Below are 15,210 nucleotides of genomic sequence, written 5' to 3'. Positions count from 1 at the left end.
TTTCTTTTTGTCCAGCCACAGCCAAAGCGCCACAGAAATGTTTGGGACTCACTGGTCACACTCTGAACTTGAACATGATAAAGCTTTATTTCCACAGTGGCAGTATAAGAAGTTTCATCTCTCATTTTTTAAAGCCCTGACACAGTAAACCACAGATTTGATTGTTTCATTAACAAATTATCTTTTTCAAGGAAAGCATCAAAGCAATAAGAAAACTCCTGAGATAAATGTGACAAAGCAGCAGGAGTTAATTAAGTAGGACAATGAGTAAGCATTTATGGGTGTGATAGGAGACCCAGCTGATTTAATTGCAACCCTAATTATCAATTAGAGAATCAAGAAATGGCGTGTAAGTGAAATATGCCATTTGTTGATACTTTAATGATTTTCAGAGACCCAGAAGAGCGGTATTAATTGCTATTTGTGAACTACAGAAGGCATTTTTATTCTCCTCTTACTCAGGCATTCTTAGTACTTCTAAAATAACTAAGAAATGTATATAGTCTTCTTGTACTCAAATATTTAAGTGCTTTAGGTACTTCATATTTTTTAAGAAGTCTAATAATTAAACATTCAAACCCACTGCCTCTAAACCACTCAAGTGGTTTAGAAGTCAAAACCTTTCTGCATTTATTTTCTAATAAGGAGAGTAAGTGCCCAGTAGTGTGAGAGTCCCATTAACTATTTCCAGGGTGTTTACACAAGTCCATTTTCCAGACAACACGAAAGAGCTTGGGGAACCTTTAAATCCATGAGGGCAAAGAGCCAGCTGGCTCCACTCACTGTTGAAATATTTTATCCAGCAAATGCAAGACAATAAAATTACCAAAAAAAAAATATATTGGAATACAATGAACCCTTTACAAGCAGTAAATATATTCTGGGTTCTCACAAAGAAGCCATAAAGTTTGTTGAGATCTTTCTAAGAACTTCTATAATGTGGAGTGGGAATTGTTTGCTTATTTTTCCCCTGAGAAATGGCTATGGTGCTACCTAAGAGCTTCCAAAAGACAAGAGAATGTAACCCGGCCCCTCAGACACTGTATATGCACTTCCCGACATTAATTTATTACACTAGTTATGACACGCCCCCTCATTACCTTGGGGCCGCCCCTCCGCCATCTTGTGCCGCCCACATGAGTTCCCGCCCATTCCGTCCACCTTGTGCCCGCCCACCGGGGCTCCCCCGCCGCCATCTTGTGCCCGCCTGAGGGGCTTCGAGAAAGCAGCGAGTGGCAATTATTTTGCTTTTTTTCCCCTGAGACATTGCTGTGGTGCCACCGGCGAGCTCCCAAAGGACGAGAGAAGGCGACCCTTCCCGTCGGAGAGTGTGTGGGCACCTCCCAACATTCCATTGAACACGGGCCCCTCCCGCCATTTTGTGCCCGCCCACAGGAGTTCCCGCCCTTCCCGCCGCCGTTGCCCCGCAACGCCCGAGCGGCCGCGGCGGATCCCGGGGCGCGGCGGGGCTGAGGCGGCCCCGGCCCGATGGAGCCCACCAACTTCATAGCGAAGGACTACAACTGGTAACAGCCCGCCCGGCCCCGGAGTACCGCTGCTCTGCTGCTGCTGCCGTCCACCTTCCCCTCCCGGCCCGCAGCTCCGCGCTGAAAGAGTTCTGCTGTGTTTAACGAGCGTGTGCGCTGGGTGAAGCGTGCCTTGGTATAAATATAAAAGTCAGGGCTCCGGTGCACCCCGCCTTGGTATAAATATAAAAGTCAGGCTCCCGTGCACCCCACCTTGGTATAAATATAAAGTCAGGGCTCCCGTACACCCCTCCTGCCTCATGGCTGTGGGGTCGGGGCATCTCGTCAGCCAACAAAGCAAATGAAAGTATATTTCAAAGCATCGTTGGTGCTTACTTTTCAACCTCCTCCGCTTCTAAACATAATTGACTAGCGTTTACATGTGTAAAAACAGGGTTTACATGCAGTGTTCACTGATTCACATGCAGTGTTTCAAACTTCTGGAAAGTATTTTGCCATTAGCTCCGGGTCAGGTAATGATAATTTGTATATAAACGTGCTGCTTTGAGATGGAATTGTGAAGATTCCAGCTAAAGTGCTGTGCTTTGTGACATCAGTAGTTGGGTTGGTGTGTTGGGGTTTTTTTCTTAATTAAAGTTTTCAAAGTAATCTTGAATATTTTGTGTTGGTTTCAGGAAGAAACGTGTTGAAAGTGAAAGAGATACCGCAAAAAGATGGGCTGAGAAATGGGGATTTTTGAAAACACCTCTTGAAGAGGTAAAATTGAATGGCACGTAATATGGGTTACAAGATAAGCAACACAAGAAATCTGCTTGAGCACAAATTTATCTGGACACAAAATTATGAGAGCACAGAAGACCAGAAGTGTACTGAGTACGCTTTACTATGCTGGCATCCAAGGTAGCAATTGCACTACTTTTGAAATGGTCCAAATATTCCGTTTTCTTCTGAATAAAATACATCAAGTGGTAATTTATATGCTGTGCATATTCTGATATATTTCTCTTGAGGAGCATGACTCCTAATAGTGCTAACAAGTACTAGATGCACACTGACAGGAAAATATTTCCCCTTTGTCTCTCCATATGGTACTTTAAAAATCTAGGGGAAAAGGTTCCAGCTAATTAAATTGTCAGTGGGGGAATTTACAACAAATGAAAATATTTGGAGTGATGTCTCTTCTCAGTGATATTTAGATATTAGAATACAGTAGCACATGATGCTACATTTGGAATCACAGTATTTCATTGCTAAAGAACAGGATTGATGCAGCCCCTGCATAGTTATAAATGTAGCTTGCAGGTCTTCTGGAACAAAAAAAAAAAAAGCACTGGAATAAGGAACAGGAAGTTCATCTGCAACAATGAGGGGAATGGTGTGGATTTCACATATTATAGTATATTTCCAAAGATAAAGAGTCCAGTTTTTAAATGTGTTTTGGTTTTAGTTGCTTGGAGATGAAAAGAAAGAAGCTGCAAAGCCCAAGCTACAGCTTCCAGATCACCTGCAGGTTCGACCTGTGACACCTGTGGAAAAATACATTAAGGTTAGAAAATTAGATTTTAAAATTGCAATACAGCAACATCTGTTTTAAGAAACCACACAAGCTCTGAAAACCAGTTGTCTTATAGAGGGGGGTCTTTAAGTAAAGGTCAGAGTGAACTGCTTTTGCAAGCCAAACCATGCTTTAAAAGCATTTGTTTAAGACAAGGAGTTGCCCTTTGGGTATGGTTGTAATTTTTCTACCTTTATTTAAGAGTCTGCTTTTTGTCAGAGACAATACCACTGTCCTCTTCAGTACCACAAATTAATAAGAAGCCAGTTCTAATAAGCCAAGTCATAATTATTTTGTTTTACATAATTTATATGTATATTCAGAGTCTTAAAGCTGTCAAATAGCTGGAGAGTAAAATGTGACTGATGGTTTAATTTATAAATACATTGTGTCAGGATCACCAGGGAATGGGGTGAGTCCACAGACAGCTAAAGCAGTGACATTGGGAGAGGAACTTACAAAAGGGGAAGCAGAATATGCTAATGGAAAGGAAGGTTAGTCCACTTAGAGAAGATTAGGGAAATAAAGGAGATTGGAAGTTCTCACTTGCTGAACTAGCTTTCTTTCACAGGATTCCAAGGGTGGGGAGATAAGGTATGGAAGTAGTGAAAGCTTTTATCGAGATTAAATTAAAATAAAAATTAAGAGCTAGCGCTGAGTGTGGTAAAGCGATGAAATGGCATCATTTCTGCCATTGCTGCTGCTTGTTCTTCAGTTTTGTCCCAAGCCTGCAGTCTCAGTCCAGTTGCAGTTTCAGTCGAGTCCAGCCCCGTGAGGGTGTTGCTGCATTAACAAATCCTGCAGGTAGCAGCTGCTCCCCAAGCCTGCAGAGCCTGGTGCACGTTGGAACAGGGCTTCCATTTCACCTCAGAACTGGGAGCAAGAGAAGGGCTGGCTGTGATTTAGGTCACCCTTTACATATTCAGAGTGAAGTTTCATACATCCTTTTCAGAAGTGTCTTTCTGCACATTTACCTTGTGGTAACAGTCAAATCTGTTCTCTCTAGGTTAGACTAATAAAAGCTCCTGCACAGTCCCCTCCCCCAGACCGAAAGTGGGACATGATTTCCTTCATTATCCCGCTCAGTGGGTGGCACTTTTGGCCATAAAAATTATCTTTTCTGAGGAACTGCTCCACCTAAATATCATAAACATTTTCTAATCTTGGCCAAAGAACAAAGTGAAGCAACTCTGGCAAGAGAACTGAAACATTGTTCTCTTGCTGTGTATTTCTCCGCTAAGTCCCCAGATGCTGCGATGATAGAACGTGCCCAGTTGAGATGATTCAGCCAAAGTAAGCACAGCAGTCACTGAGCAGAGTCTGTTGGCTTTTGTTTTGTTTCCTTTTTAGCTAGATTAGTTGCAGATTAACTTGCTGCTCACCCATCTTTTAAAGTAGAAGGAAGGTAGAATGAATAAGTAGTTCTTGATGTAAAAGCCAGCTTGGTCAGTAATATCTTCAGCGTTTGGATTTAAAATTATTATTCCGTAGCTGCATTGTTACAAAATATATTACAGCAAGGAGGAAACACTATTTCTCCTGTTTGCTGAAGTTAATTAGTTTTAAAGATGATGATGATTATCTTCTGCTTGAGCTTTTTCCATATATAATAATAATACTACAAAAACTCTAATAATGTTAAGCAATTAAAGCCCTTAGTATTGAACTAAACTTGGAAAAAAATCATTCCAACATACTCTACTTATCAATGACTTGATTGTTGGTTTTAGAACACTACAGTACAAGGCAATGTTGCAGGAACCTCAACCATAAACCTTTTCCTCATTCAGTTTTGCATGTTGCTTTGATTTCAGGTGCTTCCATCTCCTCCAGTACCCAAAACTACCCAGGGCTTTATTGGCTGGAGATCAGGTGTTCCAGCACTGGCACTTGAACACGAGTACCAAATGCAAAGCTGCAAAGGAGCTGTCTGTCGGATGAAGTGACCATGTGAGCCCTCTGAGTGACATTATGAAATAAAGAGGCAAAAAGATCCATCTGCATTCCTGAGGAAATATCCTGGGGTGGACTGTTGGACTGTTGTGCATTTCTGCTCTTTATTGTGTAAAAATCCACAATGAGTTTGGTGGTGTGAACATTTTCATTTTACTTCATTGAGTCTATGGCATCCAGGCTGCTAACTCTGCTTCAGAGCTGCTGTTTGGAACTTAGAAATAACAACGACTAAACTCAGATAAAGATCACAGAGCACTACTTTTATTAGCACTAATAATACCATAATTCAAAAATATTCATTGGAAATTGGAATGACAGTGCAAATTTTTATAATTGTTTCTCCATGAGAACCTCTAATCACAAAATACTCATAACATACACTGGGTTTGTGTTGGGTGTGCTTTGCAGGTATTTTGTGCAGTTACACACATAAATAAGTGAGTGGTTCCTAGTACAGAGATAAAGTGCACAAGGGCCACAGGGACCCAGCGTCACTCTGAAAAATCAGTTTTGGTATCAAAACAGGGTTCTGCCATGAGGTGATCAGCATGCAGACGGGTCACAAAGGATTGCTTCAGTTTTGTGTGTCCCAATATCTGCACCAAGCAGGGAAAGATGCTCAGAGCCAGCAGGTGATTGCTCTGGGAGTTCCTGGGGTAGCTCCCTCGCTGCCCTGAGTTCGCTCCTGCCCTTCACTGTGCACCTGAAGGTTTGCCAGGATTTCTGGAAACCCAGGAGGAGACTCATTGAGCTGCTGCAGTGTTTGCATGAGATAATTCCAGCTGGCCAAGGTGTTCAAACCAGAAGGTTGTTTAAGCAAAAAAGAGCCTCCAGGAAATCAACACAGGCAGCTGCCTCTAACTCCTTATCACCTAGAGGGGAAAGGTTTTCCTCTTTAGCCCTGCTGCAAGATCTCCTTGGTGTTCTGCAGCCATCAGTATCTACTGGAGTCAGCACTAAGCCCTTGGCTTTCACAGCAGTAAGGCAGCAGCCAGTGTTTGTTCTTCCCCTCTTCCCAAGAAATGACTCACTCTGATCAACATCCCACCTTTTTTTTTTTTACATCCATTTATCCATTTCCAAATGCCCACAAAATAATAATATTTTACTTTTTTCCATACTCTTTACAAATAATGGAGAAGTGAGTCATATCCTTTGGAAAGATTACCCAAGAAGGAGAACACACAGCAGAAGTAACTTCAGACACTTTACTTGAAAACCAGAATAAAGAATAACTTGGAGTCAGACTCTGGAAATTGAATTTAAATTGTAGTTTAGCTACTAACCATAACCTGTGTGCACTGTTCTTTGGACAACCAAGATAATTGTAAGAACAATATTTAAATTCAGTGTGCTTTCTTGTCATTGCCAGGTTTGTATCTTTTGCTTATTTTAATCATGTGGTATGTGGTTCTTCAGTTTATTTTAAGGTCATAAGATCTTACTCTTGTCTGATTTATATAAACAGGTATAATAATGATTGATATGTCATTTAGTAGCAATGAAATTACATTAATTCAGGCCAAATAAAAGGGGAATTTCACTGGCTTTTAAAGAATCAAAGCTCCACATACCCACTGGATGTTTGTATGAAGTGAAATCCAAATCCAGATGAGCCATGGTTTGATTTTGAAAACCAAAATAAATTCTTTGTCCAGCATCTACAGTTGGACATTCCTGACTCTTATTCCAATGTCTGAATATTAACTCTGTCCTGACATTAAGAGTTTTGTATTGTACATTCAGTCATTTAAGGTACCTTTACTTCAGGAGATACTTTGATAGAGACTAATTTGGGATGTGCAAAGAATATAATCTAAAATTTGAAGTAATTTCTTTATCATAAATCTGTCAGCTGTTATTTGTCCCATATAGTCAGGGTTTTGGTGTTATGTGAAACTAGAAACCTGACTATTTTTTCCCCAAAACTTCCAACATTTTACATGAAAAAATTTATAGAAATTGTGGATTTGCAGCTGACAAAGGACTGCCCAGTCATCTGCCCAGCTGTGAATCCTAAAGGTCATTACAGAATTATTGTATCAGCTTGTTATGTTTGAAACCTGGCCTTTAATTTGTGGAAATTAACCTATTTATTGGAGCCAGGTTGGGTACATAAATGCCACTGCCCACTGTAAAATATCACACGTCTCCAAGGTCAGGACAGTGTCAGGAAATTCTGCATACACCAGAAAATGCTTCAAAACAAAATTAAATCACTTCAAAAGTGCAACAAAAGTCTAAACAATTTTAATTCTGGATAAAAGTGTTAGACTTGTGTTTCTGTGCAAGCCAGAGCAGAACCAAAATATGAGAACAAGGTGTAAGTGTATTTAGGTGTCTTTGATGCTCCAACCAAAATTTCATTTGGTCTTTTGCAAAGCTGGGGAGCACTGGGAGCTGCAGAGCAACTCCTTGGTTGACAAAAATGTCTCAGAAAGCCGAAGCCGCCTGGCCTTTAGTGTTGTTTTCAGGTAAACTTTGGTACCAGACTCATTTTACAGAGCTGTGGATGGCCTTTCAGAGCTGCACACACAGAAGTGTTACTGGATCTGACACCCAGAGCCAGAGGTGGAAACAGGTCAGCCCCACATCTGCCGCCAAGGATGTGTCCCTGCAGCTGCTCTCCTGGCTGTGTGATGAAATAACAGCAAAGGCTTGAATGGCAGCTGTATTGAAGGTGAAGAACAATGAAATCAAAATTCTCTTTTTCACAAGCACTCGCTTAACAAACAACAAAATCGGGGGACAAAAACCTGGTGTTTTGCTTCACAGTGTGTTCTTTTCCGTGCTGCTAGAACTGGCACAGAACTGGCACTTGCTATTTATAATTTCATTAATATAAGATACTTCACCAGGAGCTCAGAGTCATAAGATTGCTATTTATTTAAAATGCATTTTACAGAGAATAAAGTATTTTTTATTAGGTCATAGTTGCTGGTGATTCTGAGTAAGCAGCACTGCTGAGGTTGCCATCACCATGCAAGAGTTGCTGTACATTTGGAAAGAACCAAAGTGCAAAGCAGCCACAGCCTGTGCACAGACAAGTGATCCAGTGCCTGAAAGGTGCTTGGAGAATAAACCTCAGTGCTCCGCATGAGACAACTCTGCCGTGACATCTGTGACATCCCAATGACACTCACTGCAGTCCTGAGCCTGAGCAGCAAACTCCTGTTTCCAGCTCATCCACTGGCCGCTCTGTCAGGGGTAACTTTAGTTCTGAGATTGTTTCCTTACAAACCAGAGAATCTAGATTACATTGTTATAAATTTCAGAGACATCAGGCTCCCCATTCACACATCATTTTCCTCCTTTAGTGAAGGATTCTTTTTGGTTCCTTCCACCCTGTACAAGGTAGCAAAGTGACAAACATTGATCTGACAGAGTCACTGGCCAGAGCAGAAGCCTCTGCTTCCCTGTGAAGCCCAGCCCAGCCCTGCCCCTGCTTGCTTCAGGTTCCTCAGCGTGTTGTGTTTTGTTCCCCTTGAAGCCAAGCCCTTGTAGCACGACAGATAAGGCCTGCTCACAGACTATTACCTTCTTCCTGACTCCTGTGGTTTTCACATCCCATCAAATTGTCATTTAGCAGAAAGCGTGTCAGACCATTTCACAGGACCATACTGGAATAAGTTTAACTGTACTGGAAATTGATGCTGTTGTGCTGTGAAACTGATTGGGTTGGAAGTGCACAAAACATCGTTCCTCAGCCATACACGGCATTGAGAAATAATTTTAAAACATAACAGTTCTGTTTAACCTCATGTGTCCTGTTTTAGGTGAGCTGCACTCTGCAGTTCCATGTGACATCTAGCTGAAATTTGGAAGTGATGGGTCAATATAATGTGCTTTTATTAATGGAAATTAAACCTTTACACCTTGTGGTCACAGGTTGTGTATGTGGCCCAAGTGACTCTGCATTTAGCCCCTTTCCTCATATTTTCCCCCCTCACTGCTTTATCTGCCTCACTAAAGAATTGAAATAAACTAAAAATTCACTAAATATTGAAATAAACCTGTGGACTTCAAAGCACAAAAAACAGATGCAACCATGAAGAAATAAACAGAACACAGAATCTTCACTCCCCACCAGCACCGCACTTCCAGCTTGGTAGCTCCACTGACAGCAGCTTCCCTGGGTGCAAAATCAGATTTGCAGGTACCAGATTGGAATTAAATGTGGGCACAACTCTCGTTAATCTCAGTTTTTAACAGCTCTAATAACAGCAGCATTTAGAGTTCCAATACAGGGCTGAAGAAGTGGCCATTTTCTCTGCTTCCCTGATAAAGGAAGGGCTCCTTGATAAAGGAAGGACTTTTATTCAGCGCGTTTTTCCGACTGCTTTCCCAATAGATCAGGAATGTGGAGAGCAGCCCTGCAGCCGAGCAAGCCCCGGCAGCCCTCGCCCCCAGCCCCTGCACGCACGTTCCTGTCTGCGGCTTCCCCAGCCGTGCCTCCAGGCTGCCGAGCGACACCCGGCTCATCCGCGATGCTGCAGCCGACCCGAGCCCGACAATGCCTTCGCACTTCCCGCGGCCCCTCCTCCTCCTCCCGAAGTGAGAGACGGGCAGTGCTTTTATTCCTCACCGGGGAACGAGACGAGCCCAGCTCTGCTCGTGAGTCTCCTCTGCTCGCTGACACGCGTCAGACACAACATTCTCATCCTTGAAAGCTGCAGCAAAACAAAAACAAAGCAAGAGCCCAAAAAACCCCAGTGAGTTCCAGTCCGTGTCTGGAAGAAATAAACAGCCATTCCGTTTCTCTTGCCAGAGCCCAGCCGTGCCCTTTGTTTCACAAAGCGGTGTGATTCCTCTGCTCCCATCCCGTGCGTTACCGCTTCCATCTTGGCACGGCGCTGGGGATAACAAACCCCCCACGTTCACAGCCTGCCCGGAGAAGCGAGATCCGACTGCCTGGCACGTGAGGAAGCACAGAGGGACGAGGTTTATGGGTTCACTTGGACGTGGAGATCTCCCCACCTCATTTCCTCGCTGGCCGTAGTCACAAAGGTGGGAGCTCTGTGTGGCAGCAAACCAGCCCTCGCTGCTTCAGGCCAAGGCCTGAGAGGCCGGGCTGGCTCTGCTGCTTCTGCACAGGACAACGGAGTGCAGGGGCAGTGCTGCTGCTGGCCAGAGAACTCTGCTCCAGGAGATGGGCCCTGAATATTTAAAATAGGAAAATTGGCTTTAACCTGCAACTGTTGGGAGTCTTGAGCCAGGTGCCAGGTAAAGGGAACACAAGAGCCTGGTTCCCAAAGAGCACTGCTGATGCTTTTGTTCTCCCTGAAGCTGTGTCCACAGTAATTCCAGTTACTTATGTGCAAATGAGAAAAGCTCTTGCCATAGATTTGACCAAACCGGGTTTCTCACTATGTTTGTTTGCCCTTCTGCTTGTTTAAAGTAGGAGTGCTGAACAAATCAGTATTTTACTGGGATAGCCACAAGCAATGGACAGCTTGAGCCTTACTCCTTCCCCTTGGGCCAGAGCTGCTTAACTTGAGAGGAACCACCTTCTCCATCCTCAACAAATCTCAACTGAAATGCCCTGCAGGCATAGATGCAGAATTCTACACTTAAAGGACTCACAAAGGAGTGAGAGTTTCCTAAATCTGCTTTCCATTTTCCTTTCATTTGCACTGTTGGAGCCACTGCTGATCCATCCTTACCTGGCAGCAGTGACAGGCAGGGCCTGGCTGGTTCTGCTGGGCAGCCAGACCCTGGCACTCCCTGTGCCCCTCTCAGCTCGCTGCTCCTGCTGGGGTCAACCAGCTGTTGAGGGTTTCTGGAACACACAAGACACCAAATTACATAAATACTGCAATTATTTGGAATGTATTTTACATTCATCTCATGTGTGTGTTTGGCAGTGTTGGTGGACTTGTTTTGAAGCTGAATAGAGCACATGCAGAGTGGTCATGGCTGTGTAAAAGCATCCAAATATGAGAATGGCTCTTCAAACCTAGTGAGCCAAATCTTTCTCTTTTGAAGAAGGGCTCTATAATGAAGATTTATATATTTTTACTGTGGAAAAGTAGATAAATACACAGCATTGTCTTGTAAGCCTCCTGAACAGTCCCCATAAGGGCAGATTGCAAAGTTTATCCTATACCTCAGGTTCCACAATGTTGATTTGTTCACTTGGTCTTGCCCAAACCCCGTGAGACATAAAAATACAAAGTCTTACAAGACTCTAGTCCCAGCTCAGGTCTCTCACAACACTAAGAAAACAAACAAGCTTCACTTTCTCTCCTGATGACTACAGCCTTCCCTGAAAAATTACAGCTTTATTATGCATAATTCAATTTCATCAACTGCTTTTCTTTATTGTCCCTCCTAATTATGCACACATATACTTGTTATTTATTGCAATACATAAATTATGCCCCAAGCATAGCACAGAAGTACACACACACTCCTTATGCAAGAAGAATGGAAAAATCAGTTAGGCCAGTCAGGGATTTATTTACTCCCCTGTCCCATTCTGGATTTGTAGGTGTTTGTACAGATTCAGAAACCATGTCTGAATTCTGTCTGAATTCTCCCTTTGGTCGTTACAAGGGCATTAATTACCTGCATTCCATAATGTGTCACACCAACTTTAAATGCTTTTTATTTCTGACAGCCTAATGACAACACAATAACTCAATTTGTTGCCTGATTTTGGCTGAGAGAGGCTCAGGTCAGGGGTGTTTGATGTGCCACATGCATTACTTTTAGACTCTGGTCATCATTCATGAGTGCAGTCCAAATTCAGGCTTTAAATGATGCACCACAGGATCCTTGTTCTCCACCAAGCTGCAGAGGGAGCTTGGGCAATGAGATCTTCTCTTTAGACTTCAAAGGCATTGTCTGAAATGAGTCCCTGTGGATAAATCCCTTCAGGGCAGGACTTGCTCCTCCTGAGCCCAGTTTGACTGTGCTGACCGCTCACCCTTCCCTGCAAGAACATCTGCATGCAACAAAACTAAGCCAAAAAAAGTCAGGTTTTTTACCAGCACATATTGAACCACCCATGAAATATAATTAATCTCAAGGGTACATTCCCTCTGCAAGGTGTCAGCACAGCACAGAGTCCAGAGGCATTTGTGTCAATGAAGAGTGTAATGCCTGCAGGTCTCCCTTCTCCCCCAGAGGAGAGAGATTTGAGAGCCCCCTGTAATGGATCTTTCTTTATCCGTGGCATCCATTTATTAATTTGTTACAAACTAATCATTAATCAGCATCTGGTGCTCAGACAGTGCAAGGGGTCACACAGTCAGCCATGCAGCATCACCCACTGCCCTGCCAGGCCTCTCCAGAACCCACAGATGCTAAAACCCCAGACTTTGATTTCCTGAAGTGAATGCCAACACGGCTCTGCTGCCCTTGCGTGAGCCCGGCCGTGGAAGCTCTCCTAAGCAGACCAGGGAGCATTCCCCTCATGTCCCTGAGGTCACAGTTTGGCTAAACATATGCAGAACATGCTTGGCTCATTACACATGTGCATATCAAATCCACACTCAGCAGCAAGGGAACAGAAGACAATGTATGGTAAAAAACTGGAACTGCACTTCAAAGATCAGGATGCAATTCCACGGACTCCCAGGGTGACTTTGGCCACAACAGTCACCTCCCCTGCTTCAGCTCCCATCTGCAAAAAGCAAAATAACCATCCCTCATTTTTACTTCATCCATCTTTGCAATTTAAACTCGGAGCTCTTTGTAGTGGTGTCTCTTTCTCAAAATACATCCAGCTCCCAGTACACAATGTCCTCCTCAGAACAGCCTGATGAAAATGCATCCAAAAAATAAAATAAAAAGAACCATATAAAACATCCACTGATGAGATAAGACCACCAGCACAACAATGCAGTGAACAGCTGTAATCTGTGGGAGGATTATTTCTCTTTGCCATAAATGCCATCTATTTTTCAAGACAAGCTCTTCCCTTTCATAGCTCAGGGAACTCAGTATCTGCAGACAACTTCCCACCAGTATGGTTTTTAAAGGCTCACAATAATTTGGGACATTAATTAGAAGATGTCACATCTTAATGACAAATATTAGTACTAGTCTGCTTGATTAACATAATTTATTTCTTCATTGGACATTTTATTCCAGATGAGCTGCTTTCCATCCATCCACATTTGCTGGGGGAAAAATGCATCCTGACACGCAATGTTAATGTGCCCTCTGTGCTGACCTCTTATCTCTCAACTTTTCATTGTCACCCCCATCTCTGCAGTGCCTGAAACCAGCTTTAGCAGCAGCTCTTGGTCGAGGCTCTCACACACTGGACCCCTGCCAAGGCTTTTGGGGTGTTTAGCACTGACTAAAGGTCTATTCCTATGACATACACATTTCAATTTAGCACTAAACTGCTGGGGAAGAAAAGAGAAAAATATGTAAAATGCCACTTTCTGACAAGCAGAAAATTAGAATTCATTCCCCTGAGAATTAAATGGACTTTTCTGCTTCCAGTCACTAGCTATGACAAGGTTAACATTTTTCAGTCTAATGACTAAGGACATTAAGTGTGCACGTGAATAAGAAATAAAATTACTGGAGGGTATTAGCTGAGTGTGTGACAACAGCCCAAGCTGACAACAGGACTCTGAGGCTGCAGATTGTAGCCAACACTGATCCTTTGCTGTGGAGAACCAATGGATAGAACATGGAGGGCGTCCTTCTGTCCTTATTACTGCAACAACATCAAAATCACAGCAAGATCCACTGACTGGGGGAGAGCTCCTTTCAAAGGGCATCCAGAACCATCCCAGTATCCCAGGCAGGGGCACCGTGTCAGTCAGAGGCCACAAAGCCCTGAAGATACTCCAAAAAGAAAAAATCCCAAGTGCATCTCTTACTTCCCCAAGGATTCTTTCACCACTCCTGATTTAATTGTGATATGACACGAGGATAGGGTAGGAGATTAAGTTATTATTGGTGACTTGCCTTGGCTTCTGTCCTTCCCAGTTGTGTTTTCCCTGTAGCTCCTCACTGTCTTACTCTGCTGTGGCTTCCAGACAATAAAGGATTTCATGGGATGCAGCACGGAGAGCTCAAAGGAAAAGAGAAGTCTCTGTGTTATTGATGGACCCTTAGTGACAGGCATTGAGGTACTGGAAATTATGGACTATTGGGAATCTTTCAGGATATATGTAAAACTGGGGCACTAAAACAGGAAAATTGTGTTTTCAAATATATAATTTCTTCAGTGAAAAATAAGTGTTAAAATTATATTTGGAGATATAGGTCAAGTTAGAGAAAGCCCTTTTAAACAGGGACAATTAATATGGATTCTATTGGAACAATAAAAGCTGCAAGGACATCAACAGAATTCAACTCAGAGCTCTCCTTTTGTTGTTTCTGTCTTTCATTTGGTTTCAAAAGCTGCTTGGCCACAACTGAGACAAATCCAAAGCTTACAATTTAGGGGATAAATGAAACATTTAAAAAAATTAAAATAGACATTAGGACTAAAAAGAAGGAAAGAAAAGCAGAAGAAAACAAGTACTTTCAAAACCACAGAATCCACCTCTAGAATAGCCAACTGGAAGGATTCACCGATTTCTCTCTGCCTTCCTGTGGCTGTCAGGGCACTCATCAGCCCAAAACAATGCATTTTTTAATTTTTCTAGTCTGAAATCAGTGTGATGAACTGTTAGGCAGCTCTGTCACAGACCACGTTTGCTGTAACATCAAAAGCTGGCTTGTCCTCTCTTCGTGTACAAACCACCAGCCACATCTCAGCCTCTGAAAGGTTTGTGCTTTGCCAGAGCAGCGAGAGGATTCCTGCATGTTTGACACCAGTGGCAAGTGCTGCACCTGCCCTCCCACAAGCTCTGATCCACCTTCCACACCCCTCTCACTCTGCACTCTCATTACTTTTGCTCCCTGGTCTCGTTACCTCACACTTCCCTACAATAAACTGCATGAGCCACTTACCTGCCTGTAACCCTGATAAATCCAAATCTTTTGGAATGAGTTTGTTTTGTTCCTCTGCCCCTCCAACTTCCCCAGCCTTATTTTATGTCATCAGCATATTTCAGGCACTTTTGAAATTACATCCTGCTCGAGGTCACTGCAGTCATTTTAATTCCAGCCCCCCAGCACATCAGTGCTTTAACTCCCTTCTGATTTATTTATACTGTTTATTATCAGAGCCCAGTTCAATCAATAAAAGCTGGAATTCAAACACACGCACGCGTTTGAATTATGCATACAAACACTCAT

At 43.0% G+C, this 15,210-nt stretch overlaps 1 protein-coding gene and 1 long non-coding RNA gene across 3 annotated transcripts; one reads left to right on the top strand and one right to left on the bottom strand.

Moving 5' to 3' along the window:
- Positions 1 to 1,207: 1,207 nt before the first annotated feature.
- Positions 1,208 to 5,376, top strand: C20H20orf85 (chromosome 20 C20orf85 homolog). Its single transcript, XM_038159329.1, has 5 exons — positions 1,208 to 1,526; positions 2,162 to 2,243; positions 2,935 to 3,033; positions 4,857 to 5,033; positions 5,166 to 5,376. The coding sequence occupies exons 1-4, from the start codon at positions 1,489 to 1,491 to the stop codon at positions 4,986 to 4,988; spliced, it is 351 nt and encodes a 116-aa protein (XP_038015257.1). The 5' UTR covers positions 1,208 to 1,488; the 3' UTR covers positions 4,989 to 5,033; positions 5,166 to 5,376.
- A 2,538-nt stretch (positions 5,377 to 7,914) lies between these two features.
- LOC119710351 lies at positions 7,915 to 14,659 on the bottom strand. 2 transcript variants are annotated; one of them, XR_005259541.1, is made up of 2 exons: positions 10,662 to 14,659; positions 7,915 to 10,154 (listed from the first exon to the last, which is right to left on the bottom strand). It is a non-coding gene; the product is annotated as an uncharacterized LOC119710351 (long non-coding RNA). The 2 variants fall into 2 exon arrangements; XR_005259540.1 differs by having other exon boundaries at positions 7,915 to 9,668.
- Positions 14,660 to 15,210: the final 551 nt, after the last annotated feature.

The sequence above is a fragment of the Motacilla alba genome, chromosome 20, assembly GCF_015832195.1.
Source record: "Motacilla alba alba isolate MOTALB_02 chromosome 20, Motacilla_alba_V1.0_pri, whole genome shotgun sequence".
Classification (NCBI taxonomy): Eukaryota; Metazoa; Chordata; class Aves; order Passeriformes; family Motacillidae; genus Motacilla; species Motacilla alba.
Note: the sequence above shows the minus strand (reverse complement) of the source record. Positions and strands in the feature narration are given on the sequence as shown.